Source organism: Osmerus eperlanus, unplaced genomic scaffold (genome assembly GCF_963692335.1).
Source record: "Osmerus eperlanus unplaced genomic scaffold, fOsmEpe2.1 SCAFFOLD_354, whole genome shotgun sequence".
NCBI lineage: Eukaryota > Metazoa > Chordata > Actinopteri > Osmeriformes > Osmeridae > Osmerus > Osmerus eperlanus.
Window position 1 is genome coordinate 14146 of NW_026911727.1, and position 14622 is coordinate 28767.

Genomic DNA, 14622 nt, shown 5'->3' on the forward strand with positions numbered 1-14622 from the left:
CCAATCAATCTTTTTTAGGCACACAGACACACACTGACACGCCTAAACCATTTGTGTCTGGTACAGTATGCAGGTTAAGTGTGCAAGCACACACTCACTGACACCTGATCCAGGTGTCAGTGAGTGTGTCCTCCTCACTTAGTTTGTTCTTCCTCGTAGGAGCCTCCAGAGCTGTGTGTGTGTGTGAGTGTGTGTAAGAGTGTTTGTGTGAGTGTGTGTGTGTGTAAGAGTTTGTGTGTGTGAACTCACTCTTCTCGTCCTCATAGGAGCCTCCAGAGCTGTGTGTGTGTGTGTGTAAGAGTGTCTGTGTGTGTGTGAGCGTGTGTGAGAGTGTGTGTGTGTGTGTGAACTCACTCTTCTCGTCCTCATAGGAGCCTCCAGAGCTGTGTGTGTGTGTGTGTAAGAGTGTCTGTGTGTGTGTGAGCGTGTGTGAGAGTGTGTGTGTGTGTGTGAGCGTGTGTGAGAGTGTGTGTGTGTGTGTGAGCGTGTGTGAGAGTGTGTGTGTGTGTGTGAACTCACTCTTCTCGTCCTCATAGGAGCCTCCAGAGCTGTTGCTGTAGCGAGACTCCAGCCTGTTGTGAGCACGGGCCCTAGGGGGAGGAGTCACAGCCGTCCAATCAACAGTCTTGTTCCCTGTTGCTGCACTGGGTCGTGTTGTGTTGCTAAGTCGTAACGTGGTAACTGACCTCTCCTCGTTCTCCCGGGCAAACTTCGACTCGTCCGTCTCAGGGAAGGAATCCTGGCCCGCCACCACGGTGTTACTGCTCGATGTGGTGCCTTTACACACACACACACACACACACACACACACACACACACACACACAGGAGAGGAGAAATGAAGAAGAACTCACAAAGACATCCAAAGTTCGGCTGACCCATCTCCCTGCCTCTTTGACTGACACTTGGGCCCGGCCAATGGGGTGTCCCCGTCTCACCCGTGTGCACGGCAGAGGACTTGTTACTGGCTGCGAAGCGGTAGAAGGGCGGGTTGTCGCAGTGCAGCACCACAGGGTTGACTGGGTCGGTCTGCTGCAGCTCAAACAGCAGCTCCTCCATGGTCTGGATGGTGCTGTTACGACACAGGTACACAACCACCTTCTTGATCTGGAGACACACACACATGCACACAGATATACACACACAGATATTACTATCAGTTGACCCTAATGACCCACTTTTTAATAGCGATATGTGACACGCACTGTGTGTGGGTGTGAGTGTTTGTAGTGTGTGTGTGTGTGTTTGTAGTGTGTGTGTGTGTGTGTGTGTTTGTAGTGTGTGTGTGTGTGTGTGTGTAGTGTGTGTGTGTGTGTGTGTGTGTTTGTAGTGTGTGTGTGTGTGTGTGTGTGTGTGTGTGTGTTTGTAGTGTGTCTGTGTGTGTGTGTGTGTGTGTCCTCACGTAGGGCAGCAGGGTGGTGTCGCTGCTGACCCCACACAGGCTGATGAGGAACTGCAGGGCGGTCCTCAGGTTGTTCAACCACTTCTCGTTGGACACCAGCGCGTTCCACGCGTTCTCCATCTCCGGCCCCGGGACCTCGTCCCCGTACTGGGCAGAGGGACGACACGTATTACACACACACACACACTGTATATATACACACTCACACACACTGTACACACACACGCTCACCTTGGCCGTCATGAACATGAGGTTGTTGAGCACCAGCGAGGTGGCTTGGAGGGAGCCCCAGCCGTTGCCCCGCAGGCTGGGGGAGAGGCCCAGGCTGTGGGCCTGGCCCAGGCGCTCCTCCTCCGGGGTGCAGGGGCTGGAGGCCGGGGGCAGCAGGCCCGTGTCCACCAGCTCGATGTTGCTGAGCCAGGGCAGCAGGTAGGACAGCATGATCTGGCGGCCGTTGGGGTGGGTGGTGGAGAAACGCTGGCTCACCTCTGGAGGGGGGGGGGGGAGAGAGGAAGAGAGGGAGGAGGAGAGAGGAGGAGAGAGAGGAGGAGAGAGAGGAGGAGAGAGAGGAGGAGAAAGTACTGCTTGAGAGGAGGTGCGGTGGAAATAACAACACTGAACCTGCAGCCAGTGTACCTTTACCAGAGAAAACTCTCTCTCCCCCCCTCTCCCTCTCTCTCTCTCTCTCTCTCTCTCTCTCTCTCTCTCTCTCTCTCTCTCTCTCCCCCTCCCTCTCTCTCTCTCTCTCTCTCTCTCTCTCTCTCTCTCTCCCCCTCTCTCCCTGTATCCCGTGGTATGAGGCGGTGGCGGCTGTTACCAGAGAAGAGGGGCAGGGTGAGTTCGGGGTACATGCTGGCCAGCTGCACGGACAGCTGGGACAGGGACACGCTGTAGAGCGGGGGCAGGGGCCCATGGGTGCCGTACAGGATGTTGTCTGGCTTCTGCTCCACCATGCGCTTGGAGTACACACACAGCTTGGCCTCCAGCACCTGGCAACCACACACACACATACATTCACAAACACACATTCACAAACACACACACACAAGCGAACACACACACACAAACAAATTGTTGTGGAGTACAATGCTGTTACAATGATGTTTCCTACTTGATGTGCTGTGATTATATTTATTATATTGATGGTGTGTGTGTGTGTGTGTACCTGCATCAGCTGCATGGAGATCTCATAGATTTCCCGGCTGGTGTCTGAGGACTTGAACAGGACCAGGTTCAGGAGGGTGACAATGTCACAAGGGTAGTTTCTGACCGACGCAAACAAACAACAGAGGAGCATGTCAACAAAACACAACAACAACAACAGCCCTACTGAGGCAGAGTAAACGATCATGTTCGGTGTTCAGTTGCAAAACATGGACGGGGACTAGTCATGTGACTAGACGTTGTCCAGGAGGGGGGTTTGTGTGAGTCTGTGTGTGCATGTATTCAGATGGCTGAGCGGTTAGGGAGTCGGGCTATTAATCAGAAGGTTGCCGGTTCGATTCTGGCCGTGCAATTTGACGTTGTGTCCTTGGGCAAGGCACTCCACCCTACTTGCCTCGGGGAGAATGTCCCTGTACTTACTGTAAGTCGCTCTGGATAAGAGCGTCTGCTAAATGTCAAGATGTCAATGCGTGACAGTCTCTGTGTGTGTGTGTGTGTGTGAGACGCACCTGCTCCCGCAGACGGTGGCGATGGCCTTGAAGCATCCCGAGGCCAGCTGGTAGGAGCCGGTGAAGCAGCGGTCCACGGCCCAGTTGAACAGGTTCACCTGGTCTGGGTTGAGCTCCAGGAGCAGGATCACCACCTCACAGCCCAGACGGTGCACCTGGGACAGCCACGGCACACATGACGTCATCACACTGATTTGAACCGGCAACCTCTGCCGCCGAGCGCTCTAACCGCTAAGCTGTACCCTCATTTGTTGATCTGCGAATGGGGTCCGAGGGAGTCGAAAGAGAATGTACAGGCTAACGCGTACGGTGAGATACTTGTAGATGGAGATAGTTAGAGAGACTATATTACTGGGAGTTTCTCCTTGTCTCCCTTGAGGGTTTAGGTTAGCTGAGGGTTGTGGTTCTATGGGCGTATGTGAAGCCCTCTGTGACACTGCTTTGTAAAAAAGGTCGACACAAATAAGATTTGATGTGGTGAGGCCTATATGAGGCTGCTGGAGGCTGTGGCAGGTCTGTGTGCGGTAGGTACCCTGAGGTCGTGGCAGGTCTGTGTGTGCGGTAGGTACCCTGAGGTCGTGGCAGGCCAGGATGTTGTCCAGCCATTTGTAGAGGTAGCCGTCGGTAGAGAGGCCCACGTTGTCAAACACGGGGCCGCAACACAGAACCGCCGACATAGCCTGGGGGGAAAACACACACACACACACATTACATGCAGTGTCGATATGGATGGGACTCTGTGTGTGCGTGTGTGTGTAACTCTGTGTGTGTGTGTTTGGTGCCCGTACCTTCAGGGCACAGTACTGATAGCGTGTGATCTGGTGGTTGCGGTCGCTGTAGCGGTCGAGGGGCGTGAACATGACGCTGAAGGGGCCGGCCCATTGGCTGAAGAGGATGAAGAGGTGGTGCCTCAGGGACTGCTGGGGGAAGAGGAACCGCCGGTGGTGAACTGGAGAGAGAGAGGGGGAGAGGGAGAGAGAGAGAGAGAGAGAGAGAGGGAGAGAGAGGGAGAGAGACAGAGAGAGAGAGAGAGAGAGAGAGAGAGAGAGAGAGAGAGAGAGAGAGAGAGAGAGAGAGAGAGAGAGAGAGCGGGCCGATAAAAGAGGGATGGAACGAGAGAGTAATTGGATGAGTGAAAGTGGTATTTTTAAACTGAAGCCAAAACATCAAAAACACGAAGCAGTCTGAGTATGATGGGATGGTGTCCTAGTTACCGGGGACACACTGGATGAGGTTGGCAACCATGCCGCTGAAGTGGGCCCGGATGTCTTTGAGGACGTCCAGCTCCTTCTCGTTCTCTGCTTCCAGCAGCATCCGCGTCAGGTCCACGTACTCCAGGAACAGAGCGCCGAGGGCCAGGGAGTCTCGCTCCAACGCCCCGTTGGTGCTGCGGGGGGGGAGAAGGGAGGGGATGGTCGTGGGAAGGAACAAGTCCAAAACGTTTGATTCAACGACGAACACAGGGAGAATGCAAGGAATGTGTGTGTGTGTGTGTGCGTGTGTGTGTGTAGGTGAGTGTGCTTATGTGGTCGTGTGTGTGTGCTTATGTGGTCGTGTGTGTGTTACCTGTCGCTGATGACTCCGGCGTCGGCCAGCAGCTCAAAGATTCGGAGCAGCTGCAGCCTGAGCAGATCTCTCCTCTCACGACGCTTCTTATTCTGGTGGAGGAGGAGAGAGGGAGGAGAGGAGGAGAGGAGAGAGGAGGAGAGAAGAGAGAGGAGAGAGAGGAGAGAAGAGGAGAGAGAGGAGGAGAGGAGAGAGAGGAGGAGAGGAGAGAGGAGGACAGGAGAGAGAGAGGAGGAGAGGAGAGGAGAGAGAGGAGGAGAGAGGAGAGAGAGGAGAGAAGAGGAGAAAGAGGAGAGGAGAGAGAGGAGGAGAGGAGAGAGGGAGGAGAGGAGAGAGGGAGGAGAGAGAGGAGGAGAGAGGGAGGAGAGGAGAGAGGGAGGAGAGGAGAGAGAGGAGGAGAGGAGAGAGAGGAGGAGAGAAGAGGAGAGAGAGGACAGGAAAGGAGAGATAGGAGGAGAGAAGAGGAGAGAGAGGAGGAGAGAAGAGGAGAGAGAGGAGGAGAGAAGAGGAGAGAGAGGACAGGAAAGGAGAGAGGGAGGACAGAAGAGGAGAAGAGAGAGGAGAGGAGGTGACAGGAAAGGAGAGAGGGAGGAGAGAAGAGAGGAGAGAAAAGGAGAAGGGAGAGTAGAGAGGAGGAGAACGTAAGAAAAGGGAGCGAGGGGACGAGAGAGGGGATAAGTGGCATTGATTACCCACTCAATTGACCTCAATCCCCCAGGAGAAATCAATCCTGAACCCGGTAGAGCACAGCCACGGAGCTTGATCCTGGCAGCACAGTGAGCACAGTGAACACAGGAGTGTATTAGCAGCAGGGTTACCTCAGGCCTGCGCTCCAGGGCTTCCTTCATCAGAGGATGCAGCTCCTCCACCAGCTCTCTGTTAACACACACACAGTACACACACACACACACACAGTACACACACACACACAGTACACACACACACACAAAGGTTCAGCCACACCTAAAGCCGACATTCATCCTGTCTGATTAAATGAGCGTGAGTGATAGGACTGGAGTGATTGACTGGTGTCCCCATTACGGCATGAAGAATGGCAGTCTGAAGAATGGCCTCCACTGTCAGCTCGTTCTCTCCCACAGAGCTCAGCCCTCTATAAATACACACGGTTAATATCCTAATCCTGATACACCGCCACCTCTAAGACCCTGGAGGACAAAGCACAATGACTCCACTGTGTCGGGGCGAGCCTTCATCTCTGTGGAGAGGGAAAGTCCTCCTCTTCTCCCTCCCTCCCTCCCTCCCTCCCTCCCTCCCTCCGGGGAACCACGGGCAATTTCAAAGCGCTCTGTCTCTCTCTTTTTCTCTCTACCTGAACACCAGAGCGTTGGTGCAGTGTGAGTGTGTGTGTGTGAGTGAGTGTGTGTGTTACCTGAACACCAGAGCGTTGGTGCGTCCGAAGCCCAGGACCAGGGCCTCAGTGATCTCCAGACTCTCAGCTCTCATCAGAGGAACCAGCTGCTTCAGTAACCAGGCAACTGACGGGGTCCCTATCACCTGCACACACACACACAATAGACACATTAGGAAAGGATGTACAAAGCACACACACACACAAGCACACACTTCTGTTAAACTCCCTCTCATCCAAACCCTTCCCTTCTCTGGAGCGCACGTACACACTCCTCAAAAGTCTCCCGTCATCTCACTCTCAAAATCTCTCTCTTTCTCTCCCTCCCTCTCTCTCCCACTCTCTCTCTTTCTCTCCCTCCCTCTCTCTCCCACTATCTCTCTCTCCCTTCCTCTCTCTCCCACTGTCTCTCTCCCTCCCTCTCTCTCCCACACTCCATCTCTCTCTCTCTCTCTCTCGCCCACACACGCACCTTGTTGTCGTAGGTGACGCTGCCGTCGGGCGTGGTGGCGGTGATCTCGGGCGTGGAGGCCCGCAGGTGACCCGGGGACATGATGCTGGGCTTGGCCACGCCCAGACACAGGATCAGGTAGTTGCGCCACAGAGGCACGTAGCTGTCCCCGGAGCCTGCCGTGCTGGTCTTCTTAGCGTTCACCGGACTGCTGCAACACACACACACACACAGAACCGCTTTAGAGATGTTCTATGCAAACTCAACTCTGGTTGGTACCCAATACTGTACCCATCTGATTCACATCTCTGTATATGGAAGTCTGTTTGCGTGTGTGTGTGTCTGTGTCTCACTGTGTGTGTGTGTGTGTCTGTTTCTCTGTGTGTGTGTCTGTTTCTCCATGTGTGTGTGTGTGTCTCTCTCCGTGTGTGTGCGTGTCGTACTTGGGGTCGACCAGGGGCAGCAGCAGCTGCAGGCGGGTGAAGGCGTAGGGCCAGGCGTAGCCCAGCGCGGCCGGGCACAGCCGCGGCAGGTGCTCCTGGCGCAGGAAGCTGTGGAGGCACAGCACCCAGGGGTCCCTCACGCACTGGGAGAAGATCCACACGTGCGACGGGCTCTTGACGTCGTACGGGCTGCTCACCAGCCGGGCCGTCCACTCCACCAGCCACTGGAGGTCCACGTGGTGGCTGAGAGGGAGGGTGGCCTTGACACACACACACACGGGTGTGTTAATACACACCCACGCGTAAACACGCGGGCGAACGCGGCGGCGGGGGCGGTACACTCACCGAGTCGGACATGGCCACGTGGACGATGCTGTCCATGATGGCGGGGCTGAGCTGGTCCATCACCTCGATCATGGGCTTGTCATCGTCCTGGAGGGTCAGAGGTCAGAGGACGCGGTCAGAACCCCCCCACAGACTCTCTCCACCCGCCTCGGGGCCTCCCCCTTCGTTCCGTTCGTCCCTCCCTCCTTTTCTCTGTCGCTCTCTCTCCTCCCCGTCCTCGTCCCCTCCCTCGGACTCCTCTCTGCCTCCTTCCCAGCGTCCCTCGCTCCCTCCCTCACCCCTTTCCCCCCATCCCTCCCTTTCTCCCTCCTTCCCCGTCTCTCTCCCCCCTGTTCCTCCCCTCCTTCCTTCACTCTCTTCCTCCCTCCCTCCCTCTCACCCCCCCACTCTCCCTCTCTCCCTCTGTTCCTCCCCTCCCTCCCTCCCCCTCCCTCCCTCCCCCTCCCTCCCCTTGCTCACCTCTGCGTGTCCCAGGGCGGTGAAGAGGCAGCGCACCTCCCTCAGCACGCCCACGGCCAGCTTCCTGGTGCTGGTCTGGCAGGAGCAGAGCAGCAGCAGGGCCAGACCCTCCACGGCGTGGAGCACCGAGCAGTGGGGGCTGCGCTCGGGCAGCCTGGGGCTGGCCTGGGGCACACACACAGCCAGACACACGCACACACAGCCAGACACACACACACAGCCAGACACACACACACAGCCAGACACACACACGTGACGGAGGGTTAGATAGAATGCGTTTTCAAGACAAACACACACGTCTAGACATGTATACTTGGAGACAGTGGTAGGCACACACACACACACCTCGGAGCTGCGCGTCTTGCCCTGGGCCTGCAGCATGAGCCTCCACTGGGTGAGAAGCTGCAGCAGCAGCTTGATGGAGGCGTCCTGCAGACCCTGGTGTGTGTCCTGAACCTGGAGGAACACACCGGGGGGGAGAGAGGTGGAGGGAGGGAGGAGGTGGAGGGAGGATGGTGGGATGGAAGGGCAGAGGGATGGATAGAGGGAAAGAGGAGGACGAGCAGATTCCCTGGTTAATAGACTTGCTGCATGCTTCGTTTGCATCGCCACAACCCACTGGGAAACCGACGACCCAGCCTCACCTCTCGCAACAGGAAGTGGGTGTATCCGAACAGCACGTCTTCCCTCCAATCGGAGAAGTCCAGCAGCAGGCTCTGCAGGGAGTTCTGGGAAATGAGGCGGAGCTCGTCGTCCATGTGCACCGTCAGTCTGCAAGGGGGGGGGGGGGGGGGGGGGAAACCATGGCAACGGGGTCAGGATAGGTTGGCGCAATGAAAAAAAAAACCCGTCCAATGAAAAAAGCCAGGCCGGGTGTGTTGCCGGGCGGAGCTCACCGTGAGAGCAGGTCTATGAGCTCCGGCTTGGACATGCCGTCCGGGAGGATGCGAGGGACGGCTGCCACACACGTCCTGAACAGGTCGATCTTAGGCTTCCTCTCCCCTCTGGGGGAGAGAGGGAGCGAGAGACTATGAGCGTGTGTGTGGGTGAGTATATATATGTGTGTTTGTGTGTATATATATATGAGTATTTATGTGTGTGTGTGTGTATATATATATATATGAGTATATGTGTGTGTGTATATATGAGTATATATGTGTGTGTGTGTATGTATATATGAGTATATGTGTATATATGAGTATATGTGAGTGAGTGTGTATATGAGTATATGTGTGTGTGTGTGTACATACGTGATCATGTCCTCGGGCTCCTTGTTGAGCATCTGGACGTTGGTGAGCATCATGCAGCGGCCCACCTCCTTGTCCAGGTGACGCAGGATGTGGTCCAGGGCCTTACGCACCTGGGCGTAGTACAGAGACATGCCTGGGGGGGAGAGAGGCGCACTGCTGAACGCACACTGCTGAACGCACACTGCTGAACGCACACTGCTGAACGCACACTGCTGAACACACACTGCTGAACGCACACTGCTGAACACACACTGCTGAACGCACACTGCTGAACACACCCTAGGTCACTGGACCACACACACACACGTGCGTCACTGGAACACACACACACACACACCTATGAGCTTGGCCTCCTCTTCGGTGAGGGTCTTGCTGAGGTAGGTCTTCTTCTTCTTCAGAGAGTTCCCAGAAGGCAGTGTGGCTCCCGTGTTGGGCATGGGCGGCTCGCCGTCTTTCTGCTGCAGGGCGTCTGCGATCACCAGGAACGCCCTCAGGCCGATGTTCATACGCTGCGCACACACACACACACACACACACCGGACGCACGGGTACGACATAGTGAGATTATTAAGAAACAGGGAAGTCTCTCTGTCTCGTGTTTTGTAAACACTGCTGTGTGTGTGTTTGTGAGTGTCTGTGTGAGTGTGTGTCCACACCTCTGGGTTGAGGCTGAAGGCTTTGGCGGACTTCCCCACAGACATCAGGTCAAAGATGATCTCCTTCATCGCAAAGTCCAGTCGCTCCTGGGCGGAACACAGAGAGAACACATCACATGAGTTAGGAGAGTTACATGAGACTGGTGATAATGTCGCGGTGTGTACGCCTGTGCTTGTTATTATGTGTCCAAGTCATGGGACCTCACAAACACATAAATACAAGGGTGTGTGTGTGTGTGTGTGTGTGCCATCCCCACCTGTGCTATGAACTGGATGATCTTCACGAAGATGTTGAGAGGCATGTCTCTGGGCACCACGCTACGACTGCCCTTGGGGAACAGAGTGGAGGTGATCGACGTCAGGCGGCTGGGGAGGAGGGAGAGGGGGCGGGGCGGGGGGAGAGGGGGCGGGGCGGGGCGGGGGGGTCAGAGGGAAGGGAGAGAAAGAGAGGTTAGTTTCCTCGCACATTGACTATCAATCAAAAACAATTGTGTGTGTGTACTCTACACGTGTGTGTGTGTCTACAGTATGTGTGCATGCACATGGGAGGGTGTCCAGTGTGTACCTCTGTGTTCCCGTGTTGCTCTCACACTTGATGCGGATCATGTAGACCCAGAGCAGGCGGTAGAGAGACTCGAGAGCCACGCGCGCCATCTTGGGGTCCTTGTTCTGGAAACACAGGGAGGGAGGAGGGTCAACCACCATCTCCAGTAGCAGTGTGCTCACCTAGCTAGGCCCTTTCACCCAAAGCGACACACAGGGGAGATTTAAACCCGTGACCTCTTGATCTGCAGTCAAACCTTCTACCGCTGAGCTTTGACTATAAGATGAACTTTGCCCAACCTTGTGACTGAAGAGCTACCGTCCTCTAGGTTTTAATTGCAGCACCTGACTCTAATACTTACCTGGTTGACTGACTGAATCTGCTTTATTATTCCAAAGGGAGGGTATATCTTTTATGGTTAGAGCAATTGACTGCAGATCAAGAGGTAGCAGGTTCGAATCCTGTACCGTCGCTGCAACTGGGGTTGGGAAGAACTAGGACAGGAGGGTAGATCTCTCTGCAGGAGCCTGGACACCCTAGATGTAGAAGCTGCATCTATGTCTAGGGAGTCAGGTGGCTGAGCGGTGAGGGAATCGGGCTAGTAATCCGAAGGTTGCCAGTTCGATTCCCGGTCATGCCAACTGACGTTGTGTCCTTGGGCGAGGCACTTCACCCTACTTGCCTCGGGGGAATGTCCCTGTACTTACTGTAAGTCGCTCTGGATAAGAGTGTCTGCTAAATGACTAAATGTAAATGTAATGTAAATGTGAGAACACCACGCTCCAGAAAAGCTGTGGGAGAGACCAGCGAGGTCACACCACCTAGACAACTGGGGTGACACTGTGTGTGTGTGTGCGACGTGTCAACAAGTCCATCTGCATTCTTGCACAGCATGTTCAAAGAGAACCAGCGCGCAGACCACACTCACTCAAACACACCACGTACACACACACACCTCCAAAGGTGTCAGGGTGACAGAAAAGAATGACTTAGGGACGCTTCTCTCGTTCACACATAACTGAAAATGTATTTCTCGTTCTCTCTGCCTCCCCCCCCCCCCTTCCCTCCGTCCCTCCAATCACTCCATTCCCTTCATCTCCATCTGCTCATTCACACACCCCACATCAACCGGCTACTTTGAGGCAGGCGTGTCGTGGATCGGCAGCCGGGGGGGGAACTGGGCGGTCACCGGGGGGACTGGGCGCTCACCTTGAGGTTGGACAGGCAGTTGTTGAGGAAGATGTGCCAGCGGTTGAGGAAGAGCTGCTTCTGGCTGACACACAGCAGGCAGGTGACCAGTGGGTACAGGGCCTGGGGACACAGAGGGGGGGGGGGGGGGAGGCTGGTTAGCAGTGCCACTCCACACCGGCAATACAGTAAGGGGAGGGGTCACCGGGGGGGAGCAGAGAAAGGAAATGGAACTGTGTTTGTTGGTGTTGAAAGGTCGCTGGACTAACCCTTGTTCTTGAGATGACCACATCTGCTGTTTAGAAATGACGAATTTATATGACAGGCTCAGGCTTCGAGGGAAGGGATCTCACTGGGGACAGTGTTTCTAGGAGTATCTGAGGAATGCTAAAGACGTGTCGTCTCTCACTGTGTACCACTCTCCCCCCCCCCCCTCTCTTTCTCTCTAATCTCTTTCTCAGCATGGTAACGATTTACAGTGTTGGGTGTGCCTGAACGGGAGAAGGATAACAATTAGGGCCAAACAGAGCGTGTTGTTATGGTTCCACTTGTTTGGGTCCTGACAGCTGAATGACATTCCAGGTGGCGGTTTGAGGGGACTGGTGTGGAACCACCGAAGGAGGGACATAAGGGGGCTGGCAGACTGGCTGGCTATTTGACTGGATGGCTGTTTGGTTGGCTAGCTGGTTGACTGGCTAGATAGCAGGCTAGTTGGCTAGCAGGATGGCTGGCTGTTGGCTAAAAGGCTAGCTGTATGGTTAGCTAACTGCATATCTAGATAGCTGGCTGGCTAGCTAAATGTCGGTGTGACTGGCTGTCTGACTTATGGAGCCTCGGAAGGAGTAGGAGAAGGAAACAAAGCCGTCTGGGGGTGTGACATGACCATGTGACATGACCACGCCCGGTCCAGCCACGCAGAAGCCTTCGACAGGAAGCTGGAGATCCCCGCCCAGAACAACAACAACCCCCCGTCTTTCACCACTACCACGCCAGGGGAACGCGTTGACTACCAACACAGTCCACGAGCCAATCACTCTGTCTAGGTTCTCCCTGTGTTTTGTTACAAAATGAGGTTGCTAAGCGATGCACCGTGAAGGGGGGGGGGGGGGGGGGTTGGAGGCTGAAGGAGGAACGAACCAGAGAGTGTTTCTTCCTGGACGAGAGGTCAAGGGTCGTGTCGTACAGGCTCTCCACAAAGTTCCTCAGGCACGGGACGTTCACCTCGTTCTTCACCGTCTGGAACAGGGGTCACACACACACACACAGCAGTCAGATACAGCACACACACACGCACACACACACGACGGACAGACAGACAGACGAACAGACAGATGCGTTTGTTTTCATATTGTAATCTTGTAAGAAAACATCTTCATGGTTCGAGGAACCTACCGCTGCTACAGGAACTAGGATCTCCACAAACAGGCCAGCCAGAGAGTGTTTAATGTCTCTGTCCTTCACTTCCAGGAAATACTGTGCACACTCCTGCAAGAGAGGGAGAGAGAGGGAGAGAGAGAGAGAGAGAGAGAGAGAGAGAGAGAGAGAGAGAGAGAGAGTGGGGAAACAGAAAGAGAGAAAGCGAGAAAAACGAGAGTAGAAAAAGAAAGTATTTTCATTCACGTCGAGTCTAAGAACTCAAAACGCGCACAGAAAAAAACCAGAACGCGTCATCCCTAAATCCCGGAGGACTCGTCTGCCTCGGCGCCACGGCACAAACGGAGAGGGCCGGAACCGCGAACCCCCCCCGCTGACCTGCATGAACAGGAAGGAGGCCTCAAAGTCCTCCACGGGGTACATCTTGACGCGGAAGAACTTGACTCCCATGATGAAGCTGATGGTGGACTGGACCACGTAGGGGTTCTGCTCCTTCTGACGCAGCTCCTTCAGCTCCCAGATGAACTTCTTCCTCACGGCCGGGAACCTGAGGAGGGAACCCACGGCTGAGAGTCACACGACCTGCTGGGTTGGCGTGGCGATGCCGGATTTATACAGGGTGGGCACTGTGTGTGCGTGTGGATGTGTGTGTGTACGGACAGAGTTAAAGGGATGATCTCGATAGAGTTTGTACAGTGCTTGTACCATCTGCCCCATGACTTTAGGATTACTCGAGAAAAAAAAACACAACCCTGCCAAAAAAAGAAGGGTTCTCCCTTGTACAAATCTGTGTGTGTGTTTGAGATAGCGATCTTTGGCTCTATAAATAGAAAGGCATCTGGAAGGGTGAAGTGGACCAGAGGGGTTGCCAGGTTGGTATTTGGGGCTGTGACTAACCCTCTCTTTTGTGTGGTGCTGGGCGTTTGCTTTGGTAAGATACAGATAAACAGCGCGCACCTCGCACCCAACTGAAAACACAACGATAAGAATGTGTGTGTGTGTGTGAGTGTGTCTACATATGACTACAAACAAAGTCCTGTCTATAGTTGGGAGTTATGGTCATTTTATTTAGCCGTGATAACACACAGTTTTGTGAGAGAGAGAGAGAGAGAGAGAGAGAGATAGAGAGAGATAGAGAGAGAGAGAGAGAGAGAGAGAGAGAGAGAGAGAGAGAGAGAGAGAGAGAGAGAGAGAGAGAGAGGGAGAGAGGGCCAGCCTAGCCAAGTCAATAGGATGATGGATCCTAACCTCACTAAAAGCATTTTCATGCCTCATAGGAGGACTGTCTCTGTGTGTGTGTGTGGGTGTGTGCGTACGGGTGGGTGACAATGACTAAGCTGTTCTCCGTCTGTGAACCAACACCTCCTAAATCATTTTAACAACCCCCTTTGGAACACACACGCACACACACACATGCACACACATCCATCATCTACCACCATCATCTCCTGCCTCAGATAAGCTCATCTATTGCGCTGACGCAGCAGAGGCGCAGGGCGACGGGAGACACCGTCTGCCTCTGCTGTCCCACGAGCAGACCAGCATACAGACCCAGCACACGTCACAAAGCACATACACATTTACATTTTAGTCATTTAGCAGACGCTCAGTAAGTACAGGGACATTCCCCTGAGGCAAGTAGGGTGAAGTGCCTCGCCCAAGGACACAACGTCAATTGACACGGCCGGGAATCGAACTGGCAACCTTCAGATTACTAGCCCGACTCCCTCACCGCTCAGCCACCTGACTCCCATACACTCGCACACACACGCATAAGCACTTGCACACACACACACACAAACACACACACACACAGCGGCGGCCTACCTGGACTGAGCCACAACTCCCACCACCTCTGCGTAGAGATCGGCCACGATGTGCATGTTTCCTGTGTTGGGACCCA

The 14622-nt window shown here is 54.6% G+C and overlaps 1 protein-coding gene across 1 annotated transcript in view; it reads right to left on the minus strand.

Annotated features, from left to right (window-relative positions):
• The window catches only part of LOC134016519 (protein furry homolog), a gene marked incomplete at its 3' end in the record, with an annotated part of 28574 nt that extends 13958 nt beyond the window's left edge, over positions 1-14616 (minus strand). Inside the window, 31 exon segments of the mRNA XM_062455876.1 lie at positions 520-590; positions 687-777; positions 938-1106; positions 1402-1548; positions 1633-1889; positions 2219-2390; positions 2567-2666; positions 3075-3229; positions 3644-3754; positions 3863-4023; positions 4289-4461; positions 4641-4732; positions 5459-5516; positions 6031-6155; positions 6482-6671; positions 6904-7163; positions 7249-7335; positions 7708-7872; positions 8053-8163; positions 8352-8478; positions 8604-8711; positions 8958-9090; positions 9295-9466; positions 9614-9700; positions 9871-9979; positions 10179-10282; positions 11367-11468; positions 12483-12581; positions 12738-12830; positions 13098-13266; positions 14547-14616. Of these exon segments, the coding sequence (XP_062311860.1) occupies positions 520-590; positions 687-777; positions 938-1106; positions 1402-1548; positions 1633-1889; positions 2219-2390; positions 2567-2666; positions 3075-3229; positions 3644-3754; positions 3863-4023; positions 4289-4461; positions 4641-4732; positions 5459-5516; positions 6031-6155; positions 6482-6671; positions 6904-7163; positions 7249-7335; positions 7708-7872; positions 8053-8163; positions 8352-8478; positions 8604-8711; positions 8958-9090; positions 9295-9466; positions 9614-9700; positions 9871-9979; positions 10179-10282; positions 11367-11468; positions 12483-12581; positions 12738-12830; positions 13098-13266; positions 14547-14602 (4054 nt within the window).
• Between the last annotated feature and the right edge of the window lie 6 nt (positions 14617-14622).